The sequence below is a fragment of the Ursus maritimus genome, unplaced genomic scaffold (genome assembly GCF_017311325.1).
Source record: "Ursus maritimus isolate PB19 unplaced genomic scaffold, ASM1731132v1 scaffold_2, whole genome shotgun sequence".
Taxonomy (NCBI): domain Eukaryota; kingdom Metazoa; phylum Chordata; class Mammalia; order Carnivora; family Ursidae; genus Ursus; species Ursus maritimus.
The window spans coordinates 9,354,762-9,377,285 of record NW_024424452.1 but is presented as its reverse complement, the minus strand read 5'-3'; the positions used below and the strand labels follow the sequence as shown (position 1 = coordinate 9,377,285).

At 50.0% G+C, this 22,524-nt stretch overlaps 1 protein-coding gene across 1 annotated transcript in view; it reads right to left on the bottom strand.

Moving 5' to 3' along the window:
- Window positions 1–5,347, bottom strand: part of HIP1 (huntingtin interacting protein 1) — a 150,856-nt gene extending 145,509 nt beyond the window's left edge. Inside the window, exon 1 of the mRNA XM_008698633.2 lies at window positions 5,164–5,347. Within this exon, the coding sequence (XP_008696855.2) occupies window positions 5,164–5,283 (120 nt within the window). The 5' untranslated portion in view covers window positions 5,284–5,347. The remainder of the gene's footprint in view (window positions 1–5,163) is intronic.
- Window positions 5,348–22,524: the final 17,177 nt, after the last annotated feature.

Here is a 22,524-nt window from a genome sequence, read left to right as displayed (position 1 = left end):
AGGATGGGATTTCAACCGACACAGTTAAGCGCAGGCACGGCACAGAGCAAAGGAGCAACGGACAAGTGAAACATCACAGAGCACAATGTGGCTGCGAGGACAGAGGAAAGGGAGGATTCTGACCGGATGCCGAGGAGATGATGGGGACCGACGGAGACCAGACGCTGGCGCTCAGAGGCAGGGAAGGCCCGAAGTAGAGTCTGGGGCATGTGTGGGTTTTTGGGGGGGGGGGGCAAATGACCCACGGGAAGTGGTCACACAGGCCAGGAAGTCGGGAGATAGACGTGGGGAGGTGGCGTCACGGACACAAGAACAGAAACTGTCAGATGCGGGGAGCACAGAGGAAGTGGACAGAAGGTAAAAGAGAAGTGGGGTGAGGTTAGCACCTTGGGGACCCAACTGTTAGCTAGAGGAAGGAGGAGGAAAGCTGAGGGGGCCAGGTGGTGACGCAGGAATGGCAAGAACACAGAGCCAAGCTCTGGGGCCGGTGTTCCTGAGTTTGGGTCCCGGCTCGGACGCTTCCTTCAGAACCTCGAGCTGGCTATTAACACGTCTAAGTCTTTATTTCCTCATCTGTAAAACAGGGACTGTAATTTGTAAATTCGTTCCAAGAACGGAGAGGTCTGGCTCATTAAAGGCCTTTACCACGTGCACAGAGTAAACACAGGGAATGTCAACTGTTCCCACCATTATCAATGGGAGGAAGCCAGAGGCTACAAAACCACAAGCTCAAAGAAAGCTCTTAGCATCCTTTCTACCTTTTCAATACGAACTAAGGGAGCCAGCAGGGGTCAGGTGGGAGGACAGCGCCTTTCGTGTTAGAAGCCATTCCTGAGCAGCCAGGGTTGAGAAACACTGATCCTCAGGTCCAACCCCACAATTTTTTCAGCAGGTGAATCAAATGCTGAGCTGACGATCATGAGCGAAATGGTAGAAACACCCCCTGACTTCAGCACAGAGAAGAGGATGTGGGCTTGGTCATCAGATTTTCGGAGTCCTGGCTTCTCTAGTTACTCACTGAGTGACCTTGGGCAAGTCACTTGGCCTCTCTGAACCTCGGCTATTAAATAGGATAATGGCTATAAATCACCCAGCATGTTTCTAGTGCCCACCAGGCCCTCCATAAATACTTGTTGCTGTCTCTTTTTCTCTAGAATCCAAGTTTCCTGGCTCTTCCCAACTCAGGGCTGGTTAGGATCCTGTTCTCTGTGGCGGGCTCCACCCAAAGAGATTGGGACTAAAGGCTCTGTATTTCCAGAGCCCCATCCTCTCCTCTGATCTTAGCAATCACCAGCCAGAGAGCAAATTTCAACATGCACAGGACTACCCAGGGCTTTGGCTGAAATGAAAGCTCTCATTCAATAGGTCCTGCACTGCTAACAGCTCCCGAGATGTCAGCACTGTAAGTCCTCTGTCCTCTGTGTAGAAGAGCCCCGCAGTGGCTGGTCCACCTCCCTGCTGACTCATGAGCTCCTCCAGGCTGGTCTCTTTATCTTACTCATCTCTGTGCCCCCTCCACGCCATGTGCTCACTAAATGGATGGTAACAAAAAAATAAACCAAAGAGAAAACCATTTTCCGGCTAAATAAATATAGATAGGGTATTTGGTGTGTCTACAAGCGTCAGCCCTCCTGGTTCATTCCAGAATTGCCCTCCTGGCCAACATGAGGACAGTGTGGTGGAAGGGGCCTGGAACCTGGAGTCCTGGATCTGAATCCTGCTTTTCAAGCATCAACGGGTGGCCCCAGGCAAGTTACAAAGCTCTCATCCATAAAATGGGGGTAGTGATACCCAACACCACAGTGTAGCCCCAATAATAGTTAAAACACGCTGTAAAAACTACAAAGTGCTCCCAGCAAGGTAACTTTCTTACAGCAGCTTTTTTGAGGGCAAGAACCACTTTTCATTCCCCTGGAGCCTGAAGATTGCTTGTGATGGGCTGGGTGAGGGACACAGCAAGGGTCAGATTGGAGATGGGGGCTGCAGCAGGTGGGTCCAGGGTCCCCCCTCAAGCAGGGACACTGGCCTGACCAGAAGGAAGGCTGAGAAAACAGAGTCCTCTGATGGGCATGGGGCAGGAATCCTAACTGAACGCAGGAGACAAAGCTGGACCAGGAGGGAACTTGGGGCAATTCGGAAAAAGCATCAAGTAATTACAGAAACCCGGGAGCTGAGTTACCCACCCAGGCGAGGGCTTCCGGCCGGAAGTAACTAGTCATCATCTACCCCCATCTACAGCAGGATCACCACTAACACAAGCCTCAGGAATCTGAGGACACGGGTGAGAGAGCAAGAGCAATCTTGCCCCCATGAAGCTCCTAGTTTATTGAGGGCAATACAGGGGACCGGTTGACTGGTAAAAGGTAGCAGGTGCTGGGGGCTGAGAGGTGGGAGCAGCCAATTTCTGTTCCTGCCTCCACCTGGGCCACTGAGCCTCATCTGCACTCACCTCCAGATGTCTCCTTTGCGCGTCCCCATTTCTGGAATCACCCCTCCCCTCCTCTCCACCTTGCAAGTGCCATCTCATGCCCATTGGTGGTTAGGTCCTGGCGAGGGCTCCCAAACCCTCCCCACACCCACGGCCAGGACCTTCCACATGTGGTCCTGGTCATTATCACATTACCTAGGAACATTTCTGTCCCCCTACTGAAGAGTTCATCACAGCCTGCACCATTACTCATCTTGTGTTTCCTTAGGTCTCCCCAGATTATAGCAAGAATCACTGAAATTGTCCTCCAAAGTCTACAAAAATACCTTCACGCCTATGATTTCATTTAATCCCCATACTAAAACTTCGAGGCAAGCATCATCTTTATTTTACAATAAGGAAGCCTTAGAAAGGTTTGCCCGAGGTCACACAGCATATCCGAGTGCCTGGCTATAAAACTCAAACCTCTTCCAGCTCCAATGCCAGGGCTCTGCCCAGTATTCAAAGACAACACAAGGCAGTGGTTAAAGGTTGGGTCCACTTCCAGCTGTGTGACCTTAGGCAGGTGACTTAACCTCTCTGTGCTTCAAAGTCCTCATGGAAAATGGGGCTGATACCCACCTCATGGGTCCTTGCAGAGATTAAAGAAGGTAATACAATAAAGTACTTAGAAGAGTGCCAAACGTGATAATTAGCTACAATTATCACTACACCTTGGCTGATTCTCATGGTCTCTCAACTCATTAAAATTTTTTTCTAACTCATTTTTATATCTCATAATACACTGGATACATTTGAAGTCCTCAAACAAAATGAGCTTTTGCAGATTGACCAATGCCAAGTTTTAGGATTGTTCTCTTTTCTTCACTCTCCTACCCCCCCTTACAGTTTGAATAATAGAAAAACTCTCTTTTCCGGCTCCAGCCTGCCTCCTCCTCACTCCCACCCCACCCCGCAACAAGCCACTCAGTCAGATGCAGCCAATCCCAAGTGTTCCACATGTAAAATACACCTACACCAGCAAACAGTGCCCCAGGGTCTCCTTGTTGGGCTGTCCCTGGATAGCAAGGGGACACAAACCTAATTGCCATTGCTTTAATGGGTCAAAGTTTCTATGCGTATTCCTCTAGTGCTCCAGTTTTTACTTATTTGAGACTCCAGACGGACTGGCTTATGAAATAACATCTATTTGTTATCCTTTTCCATTAAAAAAAAAAAGAAGGCTATTCACACTCCCTCCTGGAGCAAGAAGCCTCAGGACCAGGCAGTGAGTTGAGGCAGTTAACATCCACAGTGGACAAGCAGATGGAAAGCTGCTTTCTTTTCAGGGGTCCAGTCCACAAAGCCAGAGAAAAGAAGTCTCAAACCCAGCTGGTCCCTGGGAGGCAGAAGTGAACTGCTGTCTTTCCTATCGCTCCCATCCCTCCCTGGGGTAGCATGACCCAGGGAGGGGACACTCCCTACTTTCCATCACCCAGACACACCTGCAATGGGCCAGAGGCATCTGGAAAGAGAAGAGGATGAACTTGCCAGGGTGAAAAGCTTTATTCTTTGCAAGATTCCATACACAGAATATTCTGTAAGGTCCTCACAATCTTTTCTACCTAAAACCCCAAAGCCATTCCTTCACATTGTACTGTGGTTTGGGGAACAGGGGAGGGGCGGGGCGGGGGGGAAGCAGAACACAGCAGGGGAACCAGCCTCTGGCAGTGGAGGCCCAGCTGGATCTTCAAAGGTTCCACCCTGAGCGCAAGAGCGAAGAACAAATCTGCCCATACAACTTTGGCACTGGGATTAAAAGAAGTGCTGTGCCCTTTGAAATGGATTTTGCATACAAACGAGCTGATGAACACCAGAAACATGTCAGCTTTATTCAGTCAAATCAATACACCAGGCATTCAAACTCTGAGGTAAAAATGGATTGTGGCTTTTTGTTGATGCCACTGGGGAATTTTGGCCCCCAGCCCTGGTCAGGCTGGACAAATAGGGCAGTCTGCCTATTAGCTGTCAGGCACATCTTGGGGGATGAAACCAAAACCCCAAATCAGGGCTCTGGGCACCACTGGGCAGCCCCTCCTGACCAGCAGCGGGCTGTCGGGCCAAAGGCCTGACCCTGGCCGGCCCCCTCCTCCAGCCCCCATTTTCCAAGCTCGGCCACACGTCGCATTTCCTACATTCCTTCTCGCCGCCCAGACCCCTTCAGCCCGGCCCTCGGAGGCCGACAGCTGGGGGTGGTGTGAGCCAAGCAAGAGGCACAAGGAAGGGGGTGCTAGGGGTGGAGGAAATGTCAGTGCAACCCAGAAGGGATCGAGAGGGGAGGAAAGGGGTCCGCGCTTCACATCCCAGTCCAGCGCTCCGCTGTCCGCCGCCACACTTGCGTCTCCGAGTGGCCCCCCCCAATGCGCTTCCCCTGCCTATGGGCACCCCTTCCATTCGGCCCCTCTTCCGTTCCTTCCGCTCCCACCGCCCCTGTGACCCCTGCCCTGCTCCGCCGCACGGATCGTGCCAGCTCCTCGGAGCCGCCCTGCCCTTCTCCCCAGGCCAGCTGGGATGCCCCCGGGTCCCCGACCTCCCCAGGATCGCCTCGACCTGCGCGCCCGATGCTCCCTCTCGCGGCCCCCTTGCTCCGTCCTCCCCTGGACCTGAAGACCTCTACTCCCTTCAAAGCCCCTCCCGGACTCTGCGTCGCTCGGGATGCCCCAGCCACGCATGCCCCGGGGTCCCCCGGTCCTCACCTGAGTCCGCTCGAAGCTCTCCCGCTCGGCCGCCTCGATTCCCGCGCCCACCCCGCGCCGGCTCAGCACCTTGGGCAGGGGGTTGGGCACCTGCTTCATGGAGCTGGCCATCCGGTCCATGTCGCCGCGCGGAGCCGAGTCAGGGGCCCTCGGCCGCCCCGGGATCCCCTCAGCGCCGCCCGCCCCGCCCTACCCGCTGGGATCCGGCGCTAACGGGACAGCTTCCGCCCCCCATTGGCTGGGGGCGCTGCTACTCTCCCGAGGCCCCGCCCCACCCAGAGGCTTCCCCGCCCGCCCCCGCCCCCTCCGGAGCCCCTCAGCGCGCCCCGCCTAGCTGGGCGCTCGGAACCGCGAGGCGCGCCGTGACCGGCCCGGACGCCTGCCAGTCACCGGGTCCAACCGCCTCCGGCGGGGGCGGGACGAAGGGCGGGGCCGGGGCTGCCCTGACCTGCCCTCGCCCGCCCCTCCCCCGACGCCCGTCGCGCCGCCCTCCCCGCCCCTTCCCCGCGAGCCGCGCGCTTCTCCGAGGCGGGCGCTGCTAGCTCCCGGCGTGGTGGGTGGGGGTCACTCGGGCGGGAGCGCCGGGCCTCCCGCGGGGAATCCGTGCCGCCTGGGAATAGCCTGTTTACGCGGCTAGCGCCGGGACAGGGGAGCGCGGGATGGACCGGCTCGGCGGCCGCAGCCCCGGGAAGCGCTGCCCCCAGGCCCGGTTCCCGCCGGAAGGGTCAGCGTCCCGCACCCAGCTCCCTCTGCTTCCTCCCGCGTCCTGACCCTGCCCTGCAGCCCTGCCCATCCCCTTTGATCGCCGACCCGGGGGCGCCAGGCTGGGTCAGTGGGAGCCTCCCAACACCTATCCAAACCTCTCCGGGTCTGGAACCAGCCAGGACGTATTGGTTGGTAGAAACCCGTTTGTTTCTGTTTATCCGCGACTCTGGGCCACCCCTTCCACCCTGCTCCGATGTCAGCCGAGGTACCGGCAGGCAGAAGGAAGTGCGATCCTTAGCGGAGACGCTGGAGAAAGTTAGAAGTTTCCCGTTAAATGCCAGTGTTGGGGTTTTGAAGATGAATGCTTTGAAACTCGAAGTCAAGGAAGGCATTTTTTTTTTTTTAACTAAGAGCTTTTGAAAAAAATTCACACATTCGATAGAGAAGCGAATGAGGGGGTGGGCCTTTGCAGGCACTAGCGAACCACTGAAGGCTTTTGCTCAGACCTGCGCTTTTGGGGGCTGGCATTGTGCATTGTGTGGACCAGATTATGGGGGCGAGGAGGAAGGGAGGGAACCAATCGGGAGACTCCCCCAGTAGGTGAGAGACACTGAGGGCCTACAAAGGAATGAAGAAAACGTTCTTGTCCTCCGGGAGGTTATGGGAATACGCTTGGATGTAGGGAATGGGGTTTGGAAGGAGGCAGCAGTGGCGTCAGAAACTCTATAGAGGAAGGATTTAAGGGTGGCAATGTGATTGGAGGGATGATTGCCTTGAGGCTACATTTGCATAGCTAGCTCTCTGGTTTCCCCTTTTCTTAAAGTGTGTTTACATGGGAGGCTTTGTGAGTGACTCCCCTTGGGTGTCTCTGGGGAAGACGTGAGCTGTCACCTAGTTTTTGAGGCTTTGTGTCTGGGAAGGTGGTGATGACAGTAATGAGTAGGAGTGCTGGCTCCAGAGGAGGAGATGACTTCCATTCTGGACAGAGGGATGTCAGCACAGACTTGGCCAAAGGGCAACTGATGGGTGGAAACAGGAGCCCAGGGTGGAAGAATTAGAGAAACGGCAGGAGAGCCAAGGCCAAGGTGGGTGTATCAGCAAACTGGGGGCTTTTGGGAGATAGAGACAGTAGATGAGGGCTGTGTTTGGGGGCTATGAAGGTGTATGGGTCAGAGCGGCAACAGGGAAGGGATTGTCCACTCGAAGGACTAATTGAATTGAAGAAGGAACATATACAGTGGTGTGACCTAGAAGCAGAGGATCAACCCGGGAGGGTGAAGAACCCAGCAATGAGAACAGTGGGAAGCTGTCATCAGCCCTAGACTTGAAGGGACAAGGGGAGGGAGCTGTGACCCAACCACCTGGGTGCTCTAGTCTTGGGAAAGGAGGCATCTGACCAGAGCTGTGGTCCTAGGTAGAAAACCAGTCACTGGAAGACACCAGTCTCTAGCCCTCCTGCCCTCTGATTTCCTACTCGCACCTTCCATTGGCCAAGTCTAGAGGGAAGAGTGGGGGTAGGGGGCAAGGATGATACATCAGTACTACCTCCACCTCTCCTTCCAGGCACAGAGCAGAGTAGAGAAGCGTAGAGGCTGGATCTGGCCCAGCACAGGGGCTCACAGGAGTATGCCTACAAGGAAAACAGACAAGATTGACGTTGACGTTACCTCTGTGTGCCCATCCTTAGACTGCACCCGCCTCGCACTCTGGATCCAGCTAGAGTGATTTATGACCCTTTGCCCAGAGTTTACAGCTTCAATAAACAAGGGCCCTTTAAACAGGGATTAAAGGATCAGCCTACTTCTTATTAGGATAAACCAGAGTAGGAATCAGGAATTTGTGGTTTGGAGGCACCCTGTGGAGAAACACTCAGGCGAGTTAACCTTCCTCATGAAACTTAGAGTGAGTTAAAAATAAGGACTTCCCACTTGCTGCAGCCAGAAAACCCTTTGCCAAGGGTTGAGGGAAGCCCTCCCCCAGGATATAAACTACAGGACTCTACTAGTCCCTTCAGCTCTTACCGTCTCTCCTAGCAATATAGGAACCACATGTACAATAGTCTCCCCCTTATCCGCAGTTTCACTTTTTGTGGTTTCAGTTCCCACAATCTGAAATGTTACATGGAAAATTCCAGAAATAAACAACCCATACAATTGAAACTGCGCACCGTTCTGAATGGTATGATGGAATCTCGCATGTCCCACTGCTTGGTCTTGCCCAGGATGTGAATCACCACTTTGTCCGGCAGACCCACACCGTATACGCTACCCTCCTGTTAGTCATTGTATCACAGTGCCTGTGTCCAAATAACCCTTATTTTACTTAATAATGGCCCCAGAGCACAAGAACGGTGATGCTGGCAATTCGGATATGCCAAAGAGTAGCTATAAAGATGAAAGCTCTCTACTTAATAAGGAAAGAAAAAAAAATTATATGCTGAAATTTCTAAGGTCAGTGGTAAGAACACGTCTTGTATCCATGAAACTGAAGAAGGAAAAAAAAATTCTAGTGGTAGTCTTACTTTTGTTACTCTCTTACTGTGCCTTATTTATCAACTAAACTTTGTCATAGGTATGTATGTAGAGGAAAAACATAGTATTTGTAGGGTTCAGGACTACCAGTGGTTTCTGGCATCCACTGGGGATCTAGGAACCTATCCTCTGTGGATAAGGGGGGACTACTGTCTTCTACCTTTTGGAGATGCCTGGTTTCTGGACATGGAAGCCTAATCTCTGGGAAACCCATAGGGGGATAAGTGTCTTATTACCTATCTCTCCAGAGCGGGTGAAACTGGTCCCTCCCCATACCTAGTTTGGATCTGAAAATTTATCTGGTATGAGGATATACTTATTATCTGGTCACATTATTCCTACAGGTTCCTGGAGCCCAAGTACACATTTTAATAGTTTTAATAAGATATAATTAATATACATTGAACTGCATATATTTAAAGTATACAATTTGATGAGTTTTGACACATGAAACTATCACCACTATCAAGATAGTGAACATACTTATCACCCCCAAAGTGTTCCTTAGGTCCCTCCGTAATTCATCCTTAACCTCCTCCTGAAACCCTATGTCTAAGCAAGTACTGATCTGCTTTCTGCCTCTAAGAATCAGGGGCGGGGTGCCTGGGTGGCTCAGTCGGTTAAGCGTCCGACTCCTGATTTCCATTCAGGTCATGATTTCAGGGCTGTGAGATCGAGCCCTACGTTGGGCTCTGGGCTGGGTGCGGAGCCTGCTTAAGATTCTTTCTCTCCCTCTGCCCCTCCCCCCCTAAAAAAAGCAATTGAAATTTTAAAACAATACTGGATATAATAACAGCAAAAATAAGTGTGCCTGGCAGATTCAATCAGTGGAGGGAGCGACTCTTGATCTCTGGGTTGTGAGTTTGAGCCCCACCTTGAGTGTAGAGTCCACTTGAAAATAAAATCTTGCAAAAAAAAAAAAATAGGAGATACTTAAGGATAACCTTGACAAAAGATGCGAAGGACATGTACACTGAAAACTATAAAACAGTGCTGAGGAAAAGTAAAGACTTAACTAACAGAGCGATACACCATGTCCACGGATCTGAACCTCATTGTTGTTAAGACGCTAGTTCCTCTGTGGACTGAATTTGTAGACTCACTACGGTTCTGATCAAGTTTCCAGCAAGATTCTTGTAAAAACTGTTAAATGATGATTCTAACATTTGTATAGAAAGGTAAAGGAACTAGAACATCCAAAAAACTCTAAAAAAAAAAAAAAAAACCACACACATCAAGTACTTACATTATATGATCAAGACCTATTATGAGGCTACAGTAATCAAAACAGGGTGCTATTGGTGAAAAGGCAGCTGTGTCAATCAATAGAACAGATTAAAGAGTCCAGAAATAGGCCCACACGTATATGGTCACTTGATTTTCCACAGAGGCACAAGGCAGTTCAATGAAAGAAAGAGAATCTTTTTAATAAATGGTGCTTAAACAATGGGATAGCCATATGCAAAAATACTACTAATAAAATAATATTTAAAAAGGAAACTGTGGTGCCTGGGTGGCTTAGTCATTTGGGTTTCTGCCTCTTGACTTTGGCTCAGCTCGTGATCTCATGGGTCGCAAGATCAAGCCCCGAGACGGGCTCCCCACTCAGCACAGAGTCTGCTTGAGATTCTCCCTTTCCCTGCCCCTCCCCACAAATAAATAAATAAATAAATAAATAAATAAATAAATAAATAAATAAATCTATCTATCTATCTATCTTTAAAAATATATGTGTAAATATGAAAAGAAACCTTAATCCTTTCTTCACATCAACTCAAGATGGGTCACCAACCTAAGTGTAAAAACGAAGACTATACAACCTATAAAAGAAAATAAGAGAAAAATCTTAGGGAACTTAGGTTTGGCAAAGGTTACTTAAAAGCATGAAGTATGAAAGGAAAAAAAATTAATAAATAGAACTTCATCCCAATTTAAAACTCATGTCCTTCAAAAGACCGCTACAAAAATGAAAAGGAAGTCACAGGAGGGGAAAAGATATTTCCAAAACATCCACTCAACAAGGGGCCGTACCTAGAATTTGCCAGGTATAGGTTTTTAAAGTTTAACGTGACTCGGGTTCTAAGTTGTTCACACAGATCATGATGACTCGGGCACAAGAGCACGGTGTAGGGGACCACTAGGGGATTTAGTGACAGGGTTCAGAGTCTGAGCCCTGTTCCACTGCGTTCAAATCGTGGCTTCTTGGCCAAGTGACTTAATGTCCCCAAATATAAAGCAGGAAGAGTAATAAAATGAGCTTTCAGTCACCCAGCAGATATTTGTTGAGTTCCTACTCTGAAGGAGGCCCAGTACCAATAAGGTTAAAGGTTTACTGTTTGATCATGGATTTACATGTTTAAAAAAAAAAAGCATATTCTACCCAAAGAGGCAAGTACTAGAAGAGAAGAGGTAGGAGGGTTTCTCCAGATATTTGGGGGATTAAACAAGAATAGGATCCTGCTTATGCAAAATTATTTTTAAAAGGATTTTATTTATTTATTTGACAGAGAGAAAGTGCAGAGACAGAGTGTGAGGGTGGGGGGAGAGGCAGGGGGAGAGGGAGAGAGAATCCCAAGCAGACTCCATGCTGAGCGGGGTGTCCCACCCCGGGGTTAGATCCCACGACCCTGATAACCCGACCTGTGCCAAAACCAAGGGTCAGACACTCAACCAACTGTGCCACTCAGGTGCCCCTTGATTGTGCAAAATTGTGTGTGTGTGTGTGTGTATGTGTGTGTGTGTGAATCCATAAAAAAAGGACAGGGTTATATCTACGTTTACTGAATTACGGGGATGTCTGTGATAAATTGTCAGTCGGAAAAGAAGCAGTCTGCAAAGTATGGTGTACAGAACGATTCTCCTTCAGCCAAAATAAGCAAATTTCTCACAGAACCGTGTATATGCTCTTGTCTGTAAGCGAGCACAGAAAAGGCTATGAAAGGGTATAACCCAGACAACTCATACTTGTTATGGGTAGAGATAGGCTTCTATGTAAAGAGAGATTGCTTTTATATATCATTCAATTAAAAAAATAAAATGAAGAAAATTTAAACAGAATAGTTGATAAACACAGAAACAAGAACACACCCCAAGAAGTGCTTTTGTGCTGGTTAAGACAGACTCTGGGCTTATTACTAGCTGGTGTGCAGGAGTTACCTTTAGTTATGGAGGGATCACTTACACTTTTTACCTAAACGTTTTGCCAGAACGTTCACGCTGGTATGTAAAGCATTAAGTGTGTGTGTGTGTGTGTGTGTGTGCGCGCGCGCGCACGCGCGTGTGTGGAGGGGATCATTGGCGAGAAGGGTGGTAACCAATAGGGGGTAGCAGGAACCTGCCCGGAGTGGTCTGGGGGGCCCCACACCTCATCAGGGCAGGTAAGCCGGAATTGGGCACCTATCCCGTTTGAGTCAGGAGCTGAGGCAGCACCTGACACGGGAACCAGGGGCTGCATCAAATCAGGAGCCAGGGAGCCAGGGAGTCAGGAACCAAGCCAAAGCCAGACAGGCAGCCTGCAGACCAGACTGGGGAGTCAGCACTGGATGGACCACAGGGATGGATCAGGGTCAAGTGTGTGCAGGGCAAGCCCATCTCATCCTGCACTAGCAGAATAAAATAATGCCATGGACCAAGATGAGGAATACTAAGGAAGGATAATGAGTTCATTTGTGGACACGCTGAGGTTCAAATGCCCCACAGAGACGTCCATTGGGCTACTGGAACATCAGGAGGACTATGTCTGCAGATGTAGTCACAGTTGTAGATGTAAGTGGGGGTCCCACTCTTAGAGCTGACAGGGAAACTGTGTGCCTGGATGAGAGGGAAGGAGGGACTGCAGACAGAAACCTGGAGCAAGCCACATGGTAGGACAACATACTTGCAAAACATTTACCCAACAAAGGATATATATTTAGAACACACCAAGTACATATTTTTAAAGTTTACCTGGCTATAAGATAGTCACACAGGTTGGGATGCCTAAGGAGCAAGAGGATAGGGATTTGCAATGACAGGGATCTGGGTCTGAGCTTTAGCTCCAGTGTGTTTAGTTGTCACTCTGGCAGGTGACAAGAAGCAGCCACAAGAAATGGTCAAGGACATGAAGTGGAGACAGATGCAGAAGGAAGGCCGGCAGATTGCAATGTCATCAGAGCCCAGGCAGGAGAAAGGCTGGGGCACCTGACTGGGTCAATCCATGGAGCATGTGACTCTTGATCTCGGGGTTGGAAGTTCAAGCCCTACATTTGGGTTTTGAGATTACTTAAAAATAAGATCTATTTTAAAAAGTATCAAAGGCAACAGAGAGGTCGGAGAAGGAAGGCTAGGAAGAAAGCTGGAAGGTGGAAACATGTGCCCCTGAGACAGGAGCTTGAGTCAATGAGTGGATGCTGCAAAGTGCAGGGGTCCCCAAAGTTGGATAATTCACTAGAAGAACTCATGGAATTCTCTGAGAGCCATTATACTCATGGTTACAGTTTATCATGGCGACAGGATACAGATGAAAATCTGCCAAGGGAAGAGTCCAGAAGGGTTCCACACTCAGAGCCTTCAGCTGTCCCTTCCCAGTAAAGTCGTGCACAGCTCGAACTGCTCCCAGCAATGAATGACATAGGGTGACAACACGTTCAGTATATTGCCAACCAGAGGAGCTCCCCCAAGCCTTGTGTTCAGAGTTTTATAGGGGTTCCATCACATAGACATGGCGGTCACCCGTGTCGCTGACCTTCAGTCTCCAGCCCGCCCAGTGTCAAGCCAACACCGAGTGGCCCAAAGCCCTCATGATCAGTCACATTATTAGAGTGTCGGGTGTGACCAAGGCTCCCAGGAAAAAGAAGACACTCTTACCAGGCATGACATTGCAAGGGCTTCCAGATCACACCTCAGGAACTGCAGGCAAAGGCCAGAACTCATGACCCTGAGATCAAGACCTGAGCTGAAATCAAGGGTCAGACGCTTAACCAGCTGAGCCACCTGGGTGCCAGATCTTTGCTACACAGATGGCCAGTTGCGGTGAGTACAGAGGTGACAAATATGAGCCAGGATGTTGTCACTATGACACTATGGCACTGCTCCAAAACACACATGGGAGGAAAATGAAGGTAAAGGGCTTGTGGAGATCTGGGAGGAACAGATACACAGGAAGATAGAGGTGCTTCAGGGCGGCAGGTGGCTGGGTGAGCACAGTGGAGTTGGGGCCATGAGGGAGAGAGAGGGGTGGCAGAATCCTAGGTTGCCTCCAGACCAGGATGAGTTTGGGGGAGGGCTTCTGCCTCAAGGGTGAGACTCCCCATCTGGTGGTGAGATTCTAAAGTGGGGGGGGTGTCTCTTTCTGGAGAGGAGGAAGCCAGGTACTGGGGGTCCGGGCAGGAGCTGACGGGACATCCAAAGTGGATGTGAGATTGCCCAGCACAAAAGCCGAAAGCAAGGTTCTCCAAAAGGGAGACATCTGTGAATAGGGGTGTGGCAGGATAGCATTTTGACAGATGTCACCCACCCCCACCCATTCCCTTTCCCCTTTGCCTCTTACTTGGTGGCATTTACTGCCTCAGGGGAGGAGATATGCCACAGAAGATATGCCTTGGGGTTACAGAAGCCTAGGGTTTGAGTTTCGAAAGCCTGGGAGGGCACAATTATGCCATAAATGATAGGTTGGGAAGAAGAGAGGATGGGTCAGGCTATCCCATCCCCAGATCAGAGAAAGTTCTCTGACTGGGGGTTTGGGGAGAGCCAGGAGGAGAGCAGAGTGCTCAGACAACCCGTCTGGTGTCTGGTTCCTGCAAGCGGGCCCTTAATCCTGGCTCCTTGGGCTGAGTCCTGGGGATGGAGAGGACCCTGACATAAAGCCACAGAGAGCTTTGGAGAATCTAGAGCAGAGGGAATCCCCATTCTCCTTTCCTAGGTGAGTCCCAGTGCAGTATTAAGATCCTGGAGACCCGAAGTGATTTTAAGAGGTGTTGACAAAATCTTTACTACTCCTCCCTTCAAAGGGTGGAGCCTAATTCCCCTCTCCTTGAATGTGGGTGGGACACAATGACAGTGGCTTCTAAGGAATAGAATAAAGCAGAAGTGACAATCTGTGACATCAGAGACCACCACATAGAAGGCACTGCAGCTCACTTGGGGGAAAGTTAGCTGCCACGTCAGGGGGACACTCAAACAGCCTAGGGACAGTGCCCAAGGCAAAGAACTAAGGACTCCTGCCAACAGCCACGTGTGTGCCGAGTAACCTGGGAAGTAGGTCCTGCAGCCACATTAAGCCTTCCTATCGGGAGGGGGTGCTGTCTTTTGGGAAGAGAAAAGGGCCCCAGTGCAACAGGTGTTTGCTACTTCTGCACAGGGGAGCTCGGATTCTTAACACACGAAAGCAGAACTCAAAGAGGTGACCAGTGAGCGTCAAATGAGAACCTACTTGCTTTAGGCAGACAGGGGAGTGGAAGGTTCTGCTCTCTCTTCAAGGCGGTTCAGGCATCGGGAGCCAACAAGGGAGGAGATGTTGGGTCTGGAAACTTCCCAGAGCCCAGTGCACCAGGCAGCTGGCCATTTCTTCCTGGGACAAAGAGGCTGTACAACCGGGGAAAGCACAGACTTTGCAAGGAGCCGACCGGCGGCCAAGTGCCAGACCCACTTGCTCACTGAGTACTAATCACTTAACCTCTTTGACCCTCAACTTCCTCCACTGTTAACTAATACCTACCTCAGTAAACTGTCGGATTCAAGGAAACAACACTGTAATTCTTGTTTTCTTTTTTCCCTATATATTTTAATTTTTATCAAAGTTGCAATATGTAGAGTTTTAAACTATCAAATAGCTCTCTAAGGCTAATTACCAAAAAACCCAACTCTGTCCTTCTCCACTGGCTCCCCCACTCCCCTCCCTGACTCTCCCCTTCCCTCCCTTCCCTGATTCTCCCCCTCCCTCCCCTCCCTAACTCTCCTCCTCCCCTCCTTGATTCCCCCATTCCCTCCCCTTCCTGACTCTTCCCTCCCTCTCTTCCCTGACTCCCTCACTCTCCTCCCTGGCTCCCTCACTCCCTTCCCTGACTCCCCTCTCCCAAAGACAGCCCCTTTCAATTCAGGGTCCCTTGAAAGCCCCAGGAACTTACATCTTCTTTGAATTTCATTTCAGTGATATATTTTTAATCCTTTAAAAATCAAAGACCAAAATGTGCTATCTACCGAATTTTGACATACAGGAGATCATTGATTTTATACTAAATTCACCGACACATTTAAAATGATAATACATAAATCTCAGTTTTACTTGTTTTTTTTTATACGGTGGTTGGTTCCGTGTAAGATTTTCAGTTTGAAAATTGATTTCACGGGGGGCAGGCGGCGGCGACGCGCACCAGCCCTGCCGGATGAAAACAAGGAGAAAGAATCACCTAAAAGCCGCGGAAAGTGGAAAAAGTTCACAAGAAGGACGAGACAATGGAATCACAGGGCTGCTGTCCGCGCGCTGGAGCTTCAGAGCTTGAAAGTACCACCGAAAACGCTGAATTGGTCGGCCCTTCACTACTTCTTATAAGGACACCAGAGGCCACACGGCAGAGCAAGCAGGACAGGTCACTGTGTAAATTATTTTGCAGGAATACAAATTGAGGCATTTCAGTCCTTCCCAGCTTTGGGTTAAGCCTGACTTTTTTTTTTTTTTTCTCAATTGCTCTTTTACCTTATCAGTCTTCGCCTCGCTTCTTCGTCTCTGGTTCACCCAGTTACCAAATGGGATTGACTCGCTCAGGTGCACTACGCCCTCGTTTCCTCTTCCGTCGATGTTACTCTGAACTTGAATCTTGTAACTTCAAACGATTCAAGTAGCACTGCTATACCTGTGCTGGTTTTCAGACCTGTTCAATATCACATCACCTTCCGGGCGGGGTGGGGGGGGGAGGGCAATAGCTCAGGTCAGCCTGTGAACCCACCTCTGTGAGGACAGTTAACTACACTCAGGGCTTCCCAGCCGGAAGGACAGGCAGAACAGGTGTCTGTCCAGGGCAGAGTAGCCAGCTCTGGGAAATAATCCCAACAGAGAAAATGTTAAAGAACTTGGCTTAGGGTTGATTGACTTAATACACCACTTCAAGACTGGAAAAGGTCCTTATGCTAAAATCCGGGCTGGGTGTAACCTAGCCTCAAGGAAACTTTTTGGTTAAAACAAGGGAACATCTGATGTCGTGGGGTTTTCCTGCGGTAAAGTGTAGAGAAGTATAGGGGAAAGTATTTCAGCCCCGGAATTAGATAGGAAAAGTGCTGACTCCTGATCGCCATAAGTGAGGTCACCTAGCTTCTGTGGACCTGTTTCCACACTTCTAGAAAGACTTGGTGAGTTTCAGATTTGGCCATTTTGAGCTACATGGGATAGATGAAGCATGGCCCCTCTTGAATGACGTTTTCCCTGCAAAGATATATGGCAGGACATATCTTCCAATGCAAGGAAATACCATTAAAGGTCATAACAGCTGCTGTGCAAATTTTGCTTTTTCTAGAAATTTCTACTCTGAATAATGTGTATTGGTACCTCTTCTTTCCTTCCTCCCTTCCTCCCTTCCTCCTTTCCTTCCTTCCTTCCTTCCTTCCTTCCTTCCTTCCTTCCTTCCTTCCTTCCTTCCTTCCTTCCTTCTTTTTCTCCTTCAAATAGAATGTTTAAAAAATATGACTTCTCCACACATGTCCTGGAAATAAAAGTCTCGGCCCAGTACTTACTGCTGGTTTATTTCTTGGCACACGCTTAAGGAGTGAGGCTGCATATGCAGATGGGTTCTTGGGTGACTGAAAATTGGAAAACTCGGGAGACTGACGGAGGGAACTCAGCTTTGAGTGGCTATTCTCAGTGCAAATTTCAAAGCTGTGGAAATGTAACTAGGCATCTTTTAGGAATATTTAGAATCTTAATAAATTGCTCAGACATTCCTAATGTCCATTTTTGGAAGATTAGACCATGCCATAGTGGTTTTTTTATAGTAGTTGTTTTAATTTGTATACTGTGTCCAAAATTATGTTCTAAAAATAGTGTTAATGCTGTTTGTAAAGTGATTTGTTTAAAGCACATTAAAGGTCATTCAAGTGTCTAAAAAAAAAAAAAAAAGATTTGAAAACCACCGAGACAATGGTTTTGAAAATGCTTCACATGCTTTTCAATGCGAAGGGGAACATCCCTGACCTTCAGAGAGCAGGGAGCAGCATCCCTCAGAGCAGCTCGATAACTCTCCTGAAAAACAGGGCACAAATGCCCCTCACCTGGGGGACCTCCGATCCAGCACACCTGGGAGCCCGCCTGTTGCAGTTTGAATCAAACTTCAATCAATCCTGGAATGCGAGACCTCCATCTCCAGGCTTCTTACTCTCCATCAGCTGGGGTCAAGAGGGAGCCCATGGTCTTGGAGTCCATCTTGGCTTTCCTGGGGGGCCTCCCCAGTGCCCTCAGAAGCCAGGAGGGAGCCCTGCCCTCTAGGGGTAAACCCTACTCCCCTGATCCGCTTTCATCAAGAGGGGCCCAAAAAGAGCCCACGAGGAGTAAATCCGCTCTCCCTTGGCAGAGGTTAAGAGTAAGACTCACTCAGAGGAACCAAGCCCACACCCCTCCAGGGCTCTTACCCACCATCCAGGGGTCAGTAGAGGTCCCCTTATGCTCTGGGTAAGACCCTGGCCTTGCTCCACCATCTGCCTTGACTACACCAGGACTGATGTCACTGGGCCTCTTACCTCTGTTATGTCAGTAGCCCCGAGAAGAAGTCCAGACTCCCGGCTCACACTTATCCCTGCCAAAGCTCTAATCACTACCCAGTTCCGCCCATGCCCATCTTGTCCCCATGCCCTACCTCTCCCCAGCTCTAGAAACTCTTCTGTAGCTGGTGTCCTCCCAGCTGCTTGGGGTTGCTTCCCCACTATCTTCCTGCCCCCTTCCTTCAAAGCTTTGGCTATACTGTCCAGCACTCCTCACTGCTCCTCACCACTCCTCCCCCCTCTGTAACTGTCACTCGTCCTTTACTTCCGGACTAGATTAATCACACCTGTTACACTCCGATGTTTTTCCATCTTGGGAACTCACTGACCCTGCGAGATTACCCCTTCCCGGGTTAGCTAATTCCTGGGGATAGCAAACAACTCACCTACAATTGTATCTTTCCCACATACAAACCAACCACCTCCTCTGTGGGGCTCTCACACTTGGGACCACCACCCACCTGCCCTAATCATCCCAGGGCCAAGGGCAGCCGCAGGACCCAGAACCCACTGAAATTGTTCTAACTAAGCCTGCCTGCCCTGCCTCACCTGTTCCTCTACACAGAAACCAGAGTAAAGGTTCCAGCCCATGTTTCCTCCTCTCCCTCTACCGCCTGACTAGCCCCAGTGCTTCCCCATGTGGCCCAGATTCTCGTGGGATCTGTGAATATAACCAACTTTTCAGTAGTCGTCCTTCCCTGACCCGTTGGCTGTTCTCTACCTAAATAATAGTAAAATTTACATTTCCCAACACTGACGGCGTTAGCTTCCTGGCTCACTGCCAGTGTGGCCAACACTACTCCTGTCTTGATTCCTGATGATTTCCATAGGCATATCAATGATCCCCCGACACCCCAGGCTCAGTTCCCTCTTCTCCACTTAATCCCAGCCACCCATTCCCAAACTCATACCCTTGACCTCATAGGTACCAATCACCCAGTTTTGTGCTGGCCTCTCACTGGCCACCACTTCCTGTCTTTCTGTCTTCCTCCTCTGGAACCCTGCCTCTGGCTCACTGGGGCCTGCAATCTTTTGAGTCTACCACCTTTTCGTTGCCCCCCCCACCCCACACAGCCCCCCCCCCATTCCTCTCTCAGAGCCAAAGTCCTGACACTAAGCCACAAGGTCCTCCAGGCTTTGTAGTTCATTAACTCTGATGCCACCCGCCACCCCTCTTTACCTCACTCATCCTTCCTTCATTACACTGTCTCCTCTAACAAAAACCACACTTCTACCCCAGGCCCTTTGCACTGGCTATTGCTGTTGCCTGGAACATTCTTCCCTCAGATACCTGCAGGGCCCATCCCCTTACCACCTTCAAATCTTTGCTGGAATGTCACCTGCTCAATGAGGCTTCTCCTGATCACCTCTAACCACCCCCTGGCCCCCTTACCTTGTTCTATTTCTTTCAGAGTCCTTACCTTCTAACACACTATCTAGTTATTTATTATGTTTGTTGCTTATCGTCTATCTCTCCTGCTCAAACTCGATCTCTGAGGACAGGGATTTTTCTTACTCACCTCTGGATTCTTGGCATCTGGAAGAGCGCTTTGCCTATAATAAGTGCTCAATATTTATTGAATGAATGAACAACATATAGGCACCTTGTCCAACTTTCTTGTTGCAATAATAAAAACCCGAGGGGCACTGGGTTCAGTGGGTTAAGCATCCCCCTCGACTTCAGCTCAGGTTGTGAGACTGAGCCCTGCACTGGGCTCTACGCTGGGCATGCAGCCTGCTTGGGATTCTCTCTCTCCCTCTCCCTCTGCCCCTCCTCACTCCCCCAGGTAATCAAAACAAGAGAAACAGCAGCAGCAGCTTACTTTGTTACTCGCTTATGGTAGGTCAGGCCCTCAGCTTTCTATGTGTGATCTAATTTCATCCTCAGAGCGACGTCGTGAGCTCAGTAGTGCTACAATGTCCATTTTACTAGAAAGGGAATGGGTTAACGGAGGGTTTGTGTTCAGGAACTTATCTCAGATCTCCAAATTGATGAGTGGTGCCTGTAGGATCCAAGCCCCTGGCAGCCCGAGTCCCTGCTCTCAGCCACTGCCTGGGTGTGCGGATCCTGTGTGCAGAAGGTGTCCGCAGGAGAAAACTGCTTCGCACATGGGAGGAATGCCTGCGTGGGCCACTGAGGCCCAGGAGACGGCTTGGCACAGAGGTGCCCTCAGTCAAGCCCCTTGAATCTTGCTGGGGTTGGTGGTTGGGAGGAAGGAGGGGGATTGGGACAAGGCGGCAACCTAGCTCCTCCCCAGTGAGCCCAGCCAGCTCCCCGTGCCTCTCTGCTTGTGCTCTAATGCACTTGGCTCTAATGCATCGGTAGAAGCCTGGCTCCCCCGGGAGAGCCTTAATGGACCCACAGAGTCTCAGCTTCAGCTGAAACAGTGGATTAATAATGGAGGAGACAAGGTCATTAACAAGCAGAGCAGGGAGCTAGAGAACAGAAAAATCAGGATTGGTTTCTAAGGCTCCATCCCCGTTCTGGCCAATCCTTTGCTCCTGTCTCCTCAACCACAGCGTCTTCTCTGTTCCAGGGTCCTGTGTCTGCTGAGCCCCAAATCCATCTATATGCCTGGGTTCCTTGCCTGCTGGGAAACAACCTCACCTGGGTTCTCTGACAGCCCGCCCCCCGGCTTCCATCCCACCTCAGAGCATATTGGAATTTGGGCATGGGGGTTGGCGAGGATTCGGCAAAGGGCAGGAGCAAGTTTATTTAGGAAAAGGGGAGGAGGCATTCTCAGATGTGACCCCCTCTCCATGTCCGCTGAGAGCCGCTGCTGTGAGTTCTGGCTTTATCCTTTCCTTCCTTTATCCAGTATATTGGTGTTAAGAATTCACCATGCATCAGACATGGGCTGTATCAAAGGCATATTAGATTATTCATTGGGGGGGGCATAATAGAAGCAGAGGATTTGAGAATAGAATCCAAGCACACGAGCCCCGGAGAGGACCCCAGTGGGCACAGCAGTCTCTGGATTTGAGCCCTGGGTTCATGGCTCCCCATCTCTCCTGTCCTTCCGGCTTGAGGTTCTCGGCATTTCTCCCGTGGACGGTGCAGCAGTCTCCTTGCCTTTTAAATTTTTCACTAGACTTTTTTTTTTTTTTAAGATTTTTATTTATTAGAGAGAGGGAGAGAGCACAGAAGGAGAGGGAGAAGCAGACTCCCCGCCAAGCAGGGAGCCCACTGCAGGGCTCCATCCCAGGACCCCGGGATCATGACCTGAGCTGAAGGCAGACGCTTAACTGACTGAGCCAGCCAGGTGCCCCTACTTTCTTGCTTACCATCCACAAAGGGCCCCCGTTGCTCAGACGGTGGCGTCCTGACGCCCTGGTGCAGGCATTTGCGTCTTCATGCTTCCTGCCCACCTTCCCTCCCTTCCGACTTTGCCCCTGTTGTGCTGTGTGTTCCCCAGGCACAGCCCTGCCCTTCCTGGCCCCCTTCTGTGCTCTTCTCTGCACACAGACGCTGGGCTTATTTTCCGAGACCCGGCTTAAACACCCAGCCTGCTTGGACCCCGAAAGTGAACGAACCCTACCCTCTGCCACGTCCCAGGATTTGCAAACTTGGTGGTGAAAGGAGCATGGGCTCTGAGGTCACACAGAAGGAATCAGAATTCCCACCTCCACCACTCAGGAGCTGGGTGACTTTGGGCAATCTTCTTAACCTCTCTGAATCTCTTTCCTCGTCTCTGAAGTATGTCATTGAAAGACGTTTTCAGAAAAAGGCAAAATCATGGCTCTCATACAGGTGTAAAAATGAATACATTAAAGATTTTTGGGGAGCCTGCTTCTCCCTCTGCCTGCCACTCCCCCTGCTTGTGCTTGCTCTCTCTCTCTCTAATAAATAAATAAAATCTTTAAAAAAAAGAATGTTAATCTTTAAAAAAAGATTTTATTCTACTCAGAATGAAGGAACCAGGCAGATGTTTGACTGGTTCAAAAGAGAATCTGAAAGCAGACACCTTTACAGATCAGAAATATTTAAATGATATGCAAATTGAGGCAAATTGGGTTTTCCACAAGGAAAGGGCGTGCGTTCAATTGAACCTTTACTGAATGGAACAGAAACCGTATGTCTACCGGTTACCTACACCTTACAGCTTTGCAAAATAGTTCCCACAGAATCAGAGTCTGATGAAGCAGAATGTTAGCCTATTAGATAATGCATCTCTTTCCCTGCTTGACTTTAGTCCCCACCAATATATTTCTTCTTTTCTTTCTGCACCTCAGAAAGACTGAACTTCCAGTCCCCTTTGTGGTACGATGAGTTGTGAGTGGGATTGACAGGTGTCACTATGGGGCCCAAAGCATGTTGCTGCTGGTTCAGGGCTCTGTTTTCCCTGGGGCTGCAATCCCGAGGGCACGGTTGGGATGGGATCTCTGTTGGCCTGGACCCCTG